We start from the raw sequence: 13213 nt of genomic DNA, 5'->3' as shown, positions 1-13213 counted from the left end.
AGCAGAGAGTGGAGAGATTCCCAAGACTCTCACTCAAATGTACACACACTTCCTGATCCTTCAGACCAACATCAAATGTGAGAAGGACTATGAGAAGAAGGTGACAGATGAAGACATGATCCTCAAACTGGGGAAACTGGCTTTTCAGCAGCTTGTGAAAGGCAATGTGATCTTCTATGAGGAAGACCTGAGAGAGTGTGGCATTGATGTGACAGAAGCATCAGTGTACTCAGGATTGTGCACTCAGATCTTCAGAGAGGAGTTTGGCTTGTATCAGGGGAAAGTCTTCTGCTTTGTTCATCTGAGCGTTCAGGAACATCTAGCAGCTCTATATGTGCACCTCTCCTGTACAAACCACAATATAAATGTGTTTGACCAAATCACCAAAAAGAGAAAACTGGTAAAGGTTTTAGTTTGTTTTCATAGTTTATCAGAACATGTTTCATTATTTGCTCTGCATCAGAGAGCTGTGGATGAGGCTCTACAGAGTAAAACTGGTCATCTGGATCTTTTCCTGCGGTTTCTTCTGGGTCTGTCAGTGAAGACTAATCAGAGTCTTCTACAAGAATTAATGAAACTGACAATAAGCAGCTCTGACAGCAGTGAGGAAACAGTTGAGTTCATCAAGAAAAAGATAAGTAGTGTATGCTCTCCAGTGAAATCCATCAATCTGTTCCACTGTCTGAATGAACTGGGTGATCGTTCACTAGTGGAGGAAATACAACAGTATCTGAGATCTGGAACATTAGCAGAAGCCAAACTCTCCTGTTCTCAGTGGTCAGCTTTACTGTTTGAATTGTTGACATCAGAGCAAGTAATGGATGTGTTTGAGCTGAATAGATTTATTGGAAATAAAAATATTTCAGATAAAGTTCTTCAGAAGTTGCTTCCTGTGATTAAAGAATCCAAATCAGCAAAGTAAGTGACACAGATGATCACTACACAATTACACCATTTTACAGATAATTCTGGATGATCTATGAATTTCTGTTAGTACTGATCCTGCTTGCAGTGACTTGAGAGGTGCATAGTGGCATAACCTATAACCTCTAATATTTTCATAGTTCTCGTGCCATATTTTGATATTTGATACCATAAAGCTGGTTTAACATTTAAAATCAAATAAACTTTTTACTGTTAATATTACTGTTCTATAAAATACATTTTTTGCATCATAGCAAGAGGCATTTAAAAAAAAAGTTTTTTAACTGGTACAGCGTTACATTTTTTTTTTACTCAAGTTTTCAATTTCTTTACAGTTTGAAAGACTGTAATATCACAGCTGAAGGTTGTGCTGTTCTGGCTTCAGCTCTGAAGTCAAACCCCTCACATCTGAGAGAACTGGATCTGTCTGGGAATAACCTACAAAATCTGGGCATTGAGCGTCTATCTGATGGACTTAAGGTTTCTCACTGTAAACTGCAGAAACTTAAGTAAGATCTTTTCTTTGATGGTTTTCATGCCTGTGTGAGATATGACTTTCACATACAAAAACCATACAATTTTATTTATTACTTATTTTATTATTCGTATGTCACAGTCAGAACTTTTAATATTTTTTTTCTTTTAATAATCATTTGTTATATTATGTTAAAGACTGTTTTGGTTTGCTATATCAGCACTTGTGGTTACACACAAACATGGCCAAAGAAATCACTATTACACTGGCACATAAATAACCCAATTATATTTACAGACATATCCATATTATAATTCATTATTATTAAAATGATATCACATCAGTAAAAACGACAGAAAGATTGTTCTTTTTCCTCTGGCAGTCTGTACCATTGTGGAATCACAGATGAAGGTTGTGCTGCTCTGGCTTCAGCTCTGAAATCAAACCCCTCACACCTGAGACATCTGAATTTCACTGAAAATAAGATAGGAGATTTGGGACTCAAGCACCTTTCTGATGTACTGAAAGAACCTCTCTGTAAACTGGAGAAACTGAAGTAAGATCATAATCAAGAACTTTAATCCATTTTATGTTCGTCAATAAAAAAATTGAAGACAAATCAGTAAGTTTTTTTTCTTCTATTCAGGATCAAATTGATCAAAAGTGACAGTAAAGACATTTATAATTGTAAAAATGATTTCTATTTCAAATAAATGCTGTTCATTTAAACTTTCTATTCATTAAAGAATCCTGAAAAAATGTTTCACTGTTTCCACAAAAATGTGAAGCAGCAATACTGTTTTCAACATTGATAATAATCAGAAATGTTTCTTGAGCAGCAAACAATCCCTGCCGGTACGAGACTCGAACCCGCAACCTTTGGGTTATGAGTCCGACTCGCTAACCATTAGGCCACGACTTTGTCGTAGTTTTGAAATTTTGTATTGCTTTATGTAATACATCTATTTATGTTGAATTTTCATAGTTTATTATTGATCTTCATAAGTATAACAAAAAGTAAACATTTCAAAATCTGATTTGTTTTCATAAAAATAAACTCCATAAAAGTGCCAAAGAAACACACAATAATAGTGTTTGAAAATTTACTGTAAACTACTGATTGAAAAAAAAATGTAAGTAACAAAGATTCTGTCATAGTATCTTTGTGACAATTCTTTTTTACAAAAAGTATGAGAGAGTGAAAATTGTCATTGGTCTCTAGGTTGTGTCAGTGTGGAATCACAGATGAAGGTTGTGCTGCTCTGGCTTCAGCTCTGAGATCAAACCCTGAACACCTGAGAGAGCTGGATCTTTCTCAGAATAAAATAGGAGACTCTGGAGTTACTGCTCTCTCTGCTCAACTGGAGAATCCTCACTGCAAATTAGAGAAACTGGGGTATAATGATTTGGATGACATGATACACCAATGTTTTTTCTGTAATGAAGATATTGCTAAACAGTGTGTTTGTTCATTGCAGTTAAACAGTGTGTTTGTTCGTTGCAGGTTGATGTGTTGTGGTGTCACAAATGAAGGTTGTGCTGCTCTGGCTTCAGCTCTGAGATCAAACCCTTCACACCTGAGACATCTAGATCTTACTCTTAATAAACTAGACCAAGGAGTCAGAGTCTCTACTCTACAGTGTATACTGGAAAAACTGAATAATCTGCTGTGAGTCATACATGTTAAATAAATGTTTATAAAGTATAAAACTGTACTTTCTAGAAGTACTGTAAATAAAACCTTTTTGAGCAAAACCAACCTTATAAACAGACTTATGTAAATAAAAGAAATTCATATGAATTTATTTGTGCTTATATTGATGAGACTGATCTGCGAGAATATCAGTAGGCTATTAGCAAAGATTTTACATGTTACTTTTTTTAATGGTGTTCGGCAGTGTGTAAATGAGTTAATGTTTCTGAAGTATATCTGCTGCTGCAGTGTGACATCAGTAATGTATCATACTCATATGTGTCTGTCTGTGTGTTTTATTGTAGGACTCTCAGTATTTAGACGTCAGTCCAGTTCACTTCAGTGAAACTTCACGAACTGCTCAAGCCTCTGTGTCATCAAGAAACCAACTAATCGAACGAGGGATTTCCCCAAAGGACGTCATCCATACGTCATTCAGGCGCCAGATCAACAGCCAATCAGCAACGGAATCCCCTCCAGCACGCCCGCGTCAGCGACGGAACCGCCTCAGCGTTCAGCTGTCAACTAAGCAAAACGCAAGTACAGACAAAGCTCCTATCTGCTGACATCGGTGTTGAACTGGTGAATTGAGTTAAGCAGTAAAGATAAGACAATCGCTGCTTGGTGTTTCTCCTAGGCTGAATTTAAAACCACTCGCGAAACGAGTTAGGACTTTGAATACTTCATGCAACTCTGTTGACTCATTTCCTTGAATCTTTGTGTGTATGTTTTAGTTAGGTTTTTATGTAATCTAGATTAGCCAATAAAATTCATGTTTCATTTATAAAGAAGAAGTGTCTTGGCTCATATAATTTCAAGGTTAAAACTGTGCCAAAAGACCCCTTGCTACTTAGCTTGTAGCTTACTTATAATAATTACCTCTGTTAAGAGCTTACAAATAATCATAATTGTGTTGACCGTGGCCAGGAAAACACATTTAATTTGCTAAAAGATACTAAGAATCACCGGCTCACTGGACGACCCTTGATTTGAAGTGCAAACTAACAAATTTGGAATCGGTTTAATCAGGTGGACTTGGGACATTCAGATCCGAGTCCTATCAAAACCTGAATGTGGTAATAATCATTAATTCCCTATAATTACAAATTAATAATGAATAAATAAATGATAATGTCATTACAATATATACACGTGTGTGTGTGTGTATTCGAATAACAGGCTTTGTAATGTATTTTAAACAGATCACAGATTTTTGTAAGAACAATATCCATATTTAAAACTTTATAAACCGTAATCTCTATCTTCCACTAACTGTCGTACACGCGTTCATTCTGGCGGATGACATAGGACATAGCATAAGGTCCAGTTAAAGACATTATAGAGTTTTATGGATCATAATCACTCCTCATGAAGTGCTTTGAACGGCTAGTCATGCACCACATCAAGTCTGCCCTCCCCCCCTCCTTGGACCCCTTCCAGTTTGCATATCGGTCCAAACGCTCGACCGATGACGCCATCGCCACTACCCTCCACTCAGCACTCACACACCTGGACAAAAAAGACTCATACGTCAGAATGCTGTTCATAGACTTCAGTTCAGCATTCAACACAATCATCCCTCAACAGCTCATTCACAAACTGGTCCAGCTGGGGCTCAACACTTCGCTGTGCAACTGGCTGTTGGACTTCCTGACTGGAAGACCTCAGGCAGTACGGGTCGGCAGCAACACATCCAGCACCATCACACTGAACACTGGGGCCCCCCAAGGATGTGTGCTGAGCCCCCTCCTCTTCACTCTGCTGACCCATGACTGCACACCGTCACACAACTCCAACCTCCTTAATAAGTTTGCGGATGACACGACTGTAGTGGGTCTCATTAGCAACAGAGATGAGACAAACTACAGGAGCGAGGTGAGCCGCCTGGCCGGGTGGTGCAGTGACAACAATCTCTCTCTGAATGTGGAGAAGACGAAGGAGATTGTTGTTGACTTCAGGAGAGTGCGCACTCAGCATGCCCCTCTGACCGTCAATGGTGTGACTGTGGAGAGGGTGAGCAGCACCAAGTTCCTGGGTGTGCACATCACAGAGGATCTCTCCTGGACTGACAACGCCGCAGCACTGGCCAAGAAAGCACAGCAGCGTCTCTACTGCCTCCGCAAACTGAGAAGAGCCAGAGCCCCGGCCCCCATCATGTGCACCTTCTACAGAGGCACCATCGAGAGCATCCTGACCAGCTGCATCACTGTGTGGTATGGCGCCGGCAACGCGCCCTGCCGCAAGACACTTCAACGCATGTACAGTAGGTGTATGAGTTTGTTTTGGCAGAGGTCATACAGGCTAAAATATATGGATAGACTTTATTATTTTGCAAATAACAGAGATGGCTTGAAGAACACAGATAAGCCATATATTGTTGCAGTCGAGTGTTTATTGTCTGTTTTATCATTCAAAATGTTTAAATCTTCTGTTTACTCAGTTACAGCGATAGCAGTACCTTTGTTCATATTAAGTATTTTCTGGAGCTTCATCAGTTCTGTTACTTCTGTGATGCATATGTGGAAATTAATAATTTTGGCTTTTTAGAACAGCATTTCATAAATGCTAATGACTATATCTTACTACACAGTATGTGAAATATTAGTAACTGTTAACTTGTATATACTGTATGTATAAAATGCTATATGAAAAAGAAAATACATTTTTGACCACACTGTTTGAAATGTCTCTCACTCTCATACTCACACACACACATTGTAAATAAACACAATGTACAGTGCCTATAGAAAATCATCATACCCTGTGAAAACCTTTACCTTTTGTCACATTACACCCTGGAAAATAAAATAAATTAAGTCTAACTATTTTGAGCTGCATGTACACATTATAACCCTCATCATTAAAGTAAAAATATAATAATAAAAAAATCTGGAGGATTATTACTTCAATACCTTTTATTGGTATTTTGTGTGACAATACACATTGAAATAATGATAAAGTGAACAGTAGGATATTGTCCATTATTAATCCCTTCCACAATCCCCCATTCATATTAACTCGGATGGACAGAAAAACAGTAAATTAAATAAATAAATAAACAATAACAAATTAAATAAAATAGATATAATTAACCAATATACAAGTAAATAAAAAAAATCCCTTCTAACAGATGACAAACATTACATGTTGCCAGTTACAGGTGCACAAGGTAGGCCTTTAATATAGTCCAAAAAGGGATCCCAAGTCTTATAAAAGGATTTGAGTGAACCAGAGAGTAAGCATCTTAACTTTTCAAGTCTGATACAGTAAAACATGTCCTGTATCCACCTGTCATGTATCGGGGGCGAGGTGTGCTTCCACTTAAGAAGGATAGCTCGTCTGGCCAAGATTGTAGCAAAAGCAACAACCTTACTATCTCAGGTTGTCAGATCAGGTCTAAGGGATACTCCAAAGAGGGCTAACAAGGGATCAGGGTCTATATTAGTGTTGAGAGCTTTATTAAATGTATCAAATACACTGGACCAGAAAGTTGCCAGCTGTGGACATGTCCAAAACATATGCAGGTGATCGGCAGGTGAATGTTTGCAGCGGCTTCAGGCAGTGCTTCTGTCTGGGAAAAATTTAGCCAACTGGGCATTGGTTAAGTGAGCTCTGAATAGTATTTTACACTGCACCAAACCATGCCTAGCACATAAGGAAGAGGAGTGTACCTGGGTCAAGATGTTTCTCCATAGATCCTCTGTAATAGTAACTCCTAGGTCGTGCTCCCAAGTATCTTTAAGTGTGTCAGTAGGGTCCACATTAATTTTATTTATATATATGTTATAAATGACTGAGTTTAAATGCTTATGGTTGATATTCAAATCAAGGAAATTATCAATGTGCATTTCAGGGGTACGATTAGGAAAGTGAGAAATTCTGGAGGATTATTAAAAAGTTAATCAGTGAAATGCCTGGTTTGGTAAAGTGATCAGCCCCTTAGAGTATACCATTATTAACTTGCTCAGGTGCAAGCAATCGGCTTCCAGATTAAACATCAGGCTAACTGCCCTACCTGACATCAATAGTAGTGGTGTTGATTACTTCCGAATAAAACTAACTGTTTCTTGAAGATTCCACTGTTAGTAGTGTATGGTACGGCAAAGAATTCACAATGGTTGAGAAAGTGCTTTCAAAAGACCACCGGGATAAAGTTGTAGAAAGGCACAAGTTAGGAGAAGGCTACAAAAACATTTCAAAGGCTTAAGCTATCCCTCGGAGTACTGTTCAGGGCATCATTAAGAAGTGGAAAGCGTATGGCACCATCAGCACATTGCCTAGATCAGGCCGTCCATCCAAAGTGTATGAAAGAGCCAGGAGGACATTAATATAAGAAGCTAGGAGGCCAAAGGCAACTTTGAAGGACTTACAAGGCTTTATGGCTGGGTCTGGTCAGTCTGTGCATGTGATAACTATCTCCCAAGCTTTACACAAAGCTGGCCTGTATGGCAGGGTGGCACGAAAGAAGCCTTTCCTAAAAAAGTGTCACACTCTCGTGTTTCGTTTGCACTATGCAAAAACACATTTGGAAGAGTCTGATACCTTCTGGTAAAAGGTGCTATGGTCTGATGAGACCAAAATTTGGAAATTTTGGACTGAACTCCAAGCTAGGGATGGAACGATTACCGGTTAAAATTCCCCACGGTTAGTATTACCGTTTCATATTTTAATTATTAAAACCATATTCGATTACAGTGATTTGAACAACTGAGGATAAATAAATACTGCCCAGCATAAAGCAAAGTTTTAAGTAACAGTGTCACGTTCGACAGAACGCAGGGTAGTTTCGTTTTGTGTGAAAACATGGTGGAAAAGCTTGGAGGTTTTAAAAGTGCTAAGGGAATTATACAAATGAATCTACAAATTAATTAATTAATTATATGAATGCAACTTTGAAGGTTTTGACTGTCTTCAGAAAAGATTTGATGGCATTTTGCACACAGAACGCAGGGTAGTTTCGTTTTGTGTGAAAACATGGTGGAAAAGCTTGGAGGTTTTAAAAGTGCTAAGGGAATTATACAAATGAATATACAAATGAATCTACAAATTAATTAATTAATTATATGAATGCAACTTTGAAGGTTTTGACTGTCTTCAGAAAAGATTTGATGGCATTTTGTTTTCATCTTCACACAGTGCTTGAAGAGGAAAAAAACAAGTGCCGGTACTCCTGCTGTAAATTTTGACTGGTTGATAAAAAACAAGCTCATGTGGATTCTACACATTTAAATAATTCGGATAAGATATCTACAATTATTTACGTAGCAGATAAATACATATAATCATTTATTAATCAGTTATCATTTCGACTTAACCCTTTTCTTTATTTAAAGGCTGAAATGTGAGGTTTCCCATTTTATGAAACTTTTCAAAGCTTTAATTGAACATTTCATACATGATATTAGATCAACTGTTGTCAGTCATGCTGTCATTTAAAATCCGGACATCATTATGTGTCTGTACTTTTTGGACATATCCAGCACATTTTAACAATACCGTGATAATACTCCGAGGTGTCACGCCTTGATAAAAAACAAGCTCATGTGGATTCTACACATTTAAATAATTCGGATAAGATATCTAGAATTATTTACGTAGCAGATAAATACATATAATCATTTATTAATCAACTCCTGCTGTAAATTTTGACTGGTTGATAAAAAACAAGCTCATGTGGATTCTACACATTTAAATAATTCGGATAAGATATCTACAATTATTTACGTAGCAGATAAATACATATAATCATTTATTAATCAGTTATCATTTCGACTTAACCCTTTTCTTTATTTAAAGGCTGAAATGTGAGGTTTCCCATTTTATGAAACTTTTCAAAGCTTTAATTGAACATTTCATACATGATATTAGATCAACTGGATTAGATCGTTCAGTGCGGCACAGCATCAGCTGCTAAATTTAAATCTGCGTTCGCGCTTTTACTGGCGCTGAGCCAGAGTTAGACGGGTTTGTACAGCACTGCATTATAACCAATCACACACGATTCTGTTGAGATTATGAATGCAATGGGCAATCAGAGGCGTTCAGATGAGTCATTGCTGAAACGCAGTGTTTTGATCACTTGCTGACTGACTGAATTATCTGGCGAATTCTCTTATCAGAAACAAGAGTGCAGATGTGTGTACGAATGTAAGTAAGATATTAATTTCACCGTGTAAACAGCTTCAGTGATTTTAATGGGAGTTTTTGAGAGTGTCTGAACTCTGGCTAGACTGAATGAAAATGTTCTTTGTTAATGTAAATGTTCTTTGCTCCCTGTAAAATGAAAGTGTTATCATTAGTAACTTACAATATTGTTATTCACATTAAATACAAAGTCAGTCGTATTAAAAATATTTTATGGCATGACACACATATCTGGTACTTAAGTAAAAAGACAGGGTTTTATATGTAGTTAATATAAAATCCGGACATCATTATGTGTCTGTACTTTTTGGACATATCCAGCACATTTTAACAATACCGTGATAATACTCCGAGGTGTCACGCCTATTAAAAGTGAGGGGGCACGTGCCCCCTCAGATTTCTTAGTCAAGTGGATTTTGAATGCAGCTTGCAAAATACAAAAAAATAGAAGAATAATATTTTTTATATTTGATACAACCACACCGGTGTGATTAGATCGTTCAGTGCGGCACAGCATCAGCTGCTAAATTTAAATCTGCGTTCGCGCTTTGACTGGCGCTGAGCCAGAGTTAGACGGGTTTGTACAGCACTGCATTATAACCAATCACACACGATTCTGTTGAGATTATGAATGCAATGGGCAATCAGAGGCGTTCAGATGAGTCATTGCTGAAACGCAGTGTTTTGATCACTTGCTGACTGACTGAATTATCTGGCGAATTCTCTTATCAGAAACAAGAGTGCAGATGTGTGTACGAATGTAAGTAAGATATTAATTTCACCGTGTAAACAGCTTCAGTGATTTTAATGGGAGTTTTTGAGAGTGTCTGAACTCTGGCTAGACTGAATGAAAATGTTCTTTGTTAATGTAAATGTTCTTTGCTCCCTGTAAAATGAAAGTGTTATCATTAGTAACTTACAATATTGTTATTCACATTAAATACAAAGTCAGTCGTATTAAAAATATTTTATGGCATGACACACATATCTGGTACTTAAGTAAAAAGACAGGGTTTTATATGTAGTTAATAGTTGATTACACTACTTTGCCCATCACCCATTATAGATCAAATAACATAATCTATTAAAGGGGTCATATGATGTGCTAAAAAGAGTTTAAGGTTACATTATTTTCCACATACTGTACATTATTGTTTCTCCTCTATGCCCCGCCTTTCTGAAACACGTCGATTTGTCGATTTTTGTCTGAAAAGCGAGGTGTGCTCTGATTGGCCAGCTATCCAGTGCATTGTGATTGGCTGAATACCTCAAGCGTGTGACGGAAATGTTACGCCCCTCACATACTGTGATGCTGTGTCCCGGCGTGATGAGACAAAACCAATAAAACCCATTATAAACGAGGCATTTGTTGCATCCAGTGGGGACATAATTACCAAATCTGGCCTGTGAGGCAGGATGGCACGAAAGAAGCCTTTCCTAAAAAAGTGTCACACTCTCGTGTTTCGTTTGCACTATGCAAAAACACATTTGGAAGAGTCTGATACCTTCTGGTAAAAGGTGCTATGGTCTGATGAGACCAAAATTTGGAAATTTTGGACTGAACTCCAAGCTAGGGATGGAACGATTACCGGTTAAAATTCCCCACGGTTAGTATTACCGTTTCATATTTTAATTATTAAAACCATATTCGATTACAGTGATTTGAACAACTGAGGATAAATAAATACTGCCCAGCATAAAGCAAAGTTTTAAGTAACAGTGTCACGTGCACACAGAACGCAGGGTAGTTTCGTTTTGTGTGAAAACATGGTGGAAAAGCTTGGAGGTTTTAAAAGTGCTAAGGGAATTATACAAATGAATATACAAATGAATCTACAAATTAATTAATTAATTATATGAATGCAACTTTGAAGGTTTTGACTGTCTTCAGAAAAGATTTGATGGCATTTTGTTTTCATCTTCACACAGTGCTTGAAGAGGAAAAAAACAAGTGCCGGTACTCCTGCTGTAAATTTTGACTGGTTGATAAAAAACAAGCTCATGTGGATTCTACACATTTAAATAATTCGGATAAGATATCTACAATTATTTACGTAGCAGATAAATACATATAATCATTTATTAATCAGTTATCATTTCGACTTAACCCTTTTCTTTATTTAAAGGCTGAAATGTGAGGTTTCCCACGTGCCCCCTCAGATTTCTTAGTCAAGTGGATTTTGAATGCAGCTTGCAAAATACAAAAAAATAGAAGAATAATATTTTTTATATTTGATACAACCACACCGGTGTGATTAGATCGTTCAGTGCGGCACAGCATCAGCTGCTAAATTTAAATCTGCGTTCGCGCTTTTACTGGCGCTGAGCCAGAGTTAGACGGGTTTGTACAGCACTGCATTATAACCAATCACACACGATTCTGTTGAGATTATGAATGCAATGGGCAATCAGAGGCGTTCAGATGAGTCATTGCTGAAACGCAGTGTTTTGATCACTTGCTGACTGACTGAATTATCTGGCGAATTCTCTTATCAGAAACAAGAGTGCAGATGTGTGTACGAATGTAAGTAAGATATTAATTTCACCGTGTAAACAGCTTCAGTGATTTTAATGGGAGTTTTTGAGAGTGTCTGAACTCTGGCTAGACTGAATGAAAATGTTCTTTGTTAATGTAAATGTTCTTTGCTCCCTGTAAAATGAAAGTGTTATCATTAGTAACTTACAATATTGTTATTCACATTAAATACAAAGTCAGTCGTATTAAAAATATTTTATGGCATGACACACATATCTGGTACTTAAGTAAAAAGACAGGGTTTTATATGTAGTTAATAGTTGATTACACTACTTTGCCCATCACCCATTATAGATCAAATAACATAATCTATTAAAGGGGTCATATGATGTGCTAAAAAGAACATTATTTTGTGTATTTGGTGTAATGAAATGTGTTTATGCGGTTTAAGGTTAAAAAAACACATTATTTTCCACATACTGTACATTATTGTTTCTCCTCTATGCCCCGCCTTTCTGAAACAGCTTTTACAAAGCTCATCGGTCTGAAAAGCGAGGTGTGCTCTGATTGGCCAGCTATCCAGTGCGTTGTGATTGGCCGAATACTTTTGAATGCAGCTTGCAAAATACAAAAAAATAGAAGAATAATATTTTTTATATTTGATACAACCACACCGGTGTGATTAGATCGTTCAGTGCGGCACAGCATCAGCTGCTAAATTTAAATCTGCGTTCGCGCTTTTACTGGCGCTGAGCCAGAGTTAGACGGGTTTGTACAGCACTGCATTATAACCAATCACACACGATTCTGTTGAGATTATGAATGCAATGGCCAATCAGAGGCGTTCAGATGAGTCATTGCTGAAACGCAGTGTTTTGATCACTTGCTGACTGACTGAATTATCTGGCGAATTCTCTTATCAGAAACAAGAGTGCAGATGTGTGTACGAATGTAAGTAAGATATTAATTTCACCGTGTAAACAGCTTCAGTGATTTTAATGGGAGTTTTTGAGAGTGTCTGAACTCTGGCTAGACTGAATGAAAATGTTCTTTGTTAATGTAAATGTTCTTTGCTCCCTGTAAAATGAAAGTGTTATCATTAGTAACTTACAATATTGTTATTCACATTAAATACAAAGTCAGTCGTATTAAAAATATTTTATGGCATGACACACATATCTGGTACTTAAGTAAAAAGACAGGGTTTTATATGTAGTTAATAGTTGATTACACTACTTTGCCCATCACCCATTATAGATCAAATAACATAATCTATTAAAGGGGTCATATGATGTGCTAAAAAGAACATTATTTTGTGTATTTGGTGTAATGAAATGTGTTTATGCGGTTTAAGGTTAAAAAAACACATTATTTTCCACATACTGTACATTATTGTTTCTCCTCTATGCCCCGCCTTTCTGAAACACGTCGATTTTTACAAAGCTCATCGTTCTGAAAAGCGAGGTGTTCTCTGATTGGCCAGCTATCCAGTGCGTTGTGA

The 13213-nt window shown here is 37.1% G+C and overlaps 2 protein-coding genes across 2 annotated transcripts in view; both read left to right on the top strand.

Moving 5' to 3' along the window:
• LOC107558814 (uncharacterized) overlaps nt 1-13213 on the top strand; it is an 85221-nt gene that overhangs the window by 4434 nt on the left and 67574 nt on the right. The window lies entirely within an intron of this gene.
• LOC107558838 (ribonuclease inhibitor-like) lies at nt 12-3849 on the top strand. Its single transcript, XM_016242525.1, has 6 exons — nt 12-918; nt 1260-1433; nt 1782-1955; nt 2622-2795; nt 2904-3068; nt 3398-3849. Exons 1-6 carry the CDS (start codon nt 38-40, stop codon nt 3411-3413), a joined length of 1584 nt encoding a protein of 527 aa, XP_016098011.1. The 5' UTR covers nt 12-37; the 3' UTR covers nt 3414-3849.

Source organism: Sinocyclocheilus grahami, unplaced genomic scaffold (assembly GCF_001515645.1).
Source record: "Sinocyclocheilus grahami isolate Dianchi unplaced genomic scaffold, SAMN03320097.WGS_v1.1 scaffold661.1, whole genome shotgun sequence".
NCBI classification, from domain to species: domain Eukaryota; kingdom Metazoa; phylum Chordata; class Actinopteri; order Cypriniformes; family Cyprinidae; genus Sinocyclocheilus; species Sinocyclocheilus grahami.
The sequence above is the reverse complement of the archived record's forward strand: the minus strand, read 5'-3'. Positions and strand labels throughout refer to the sequence as shown.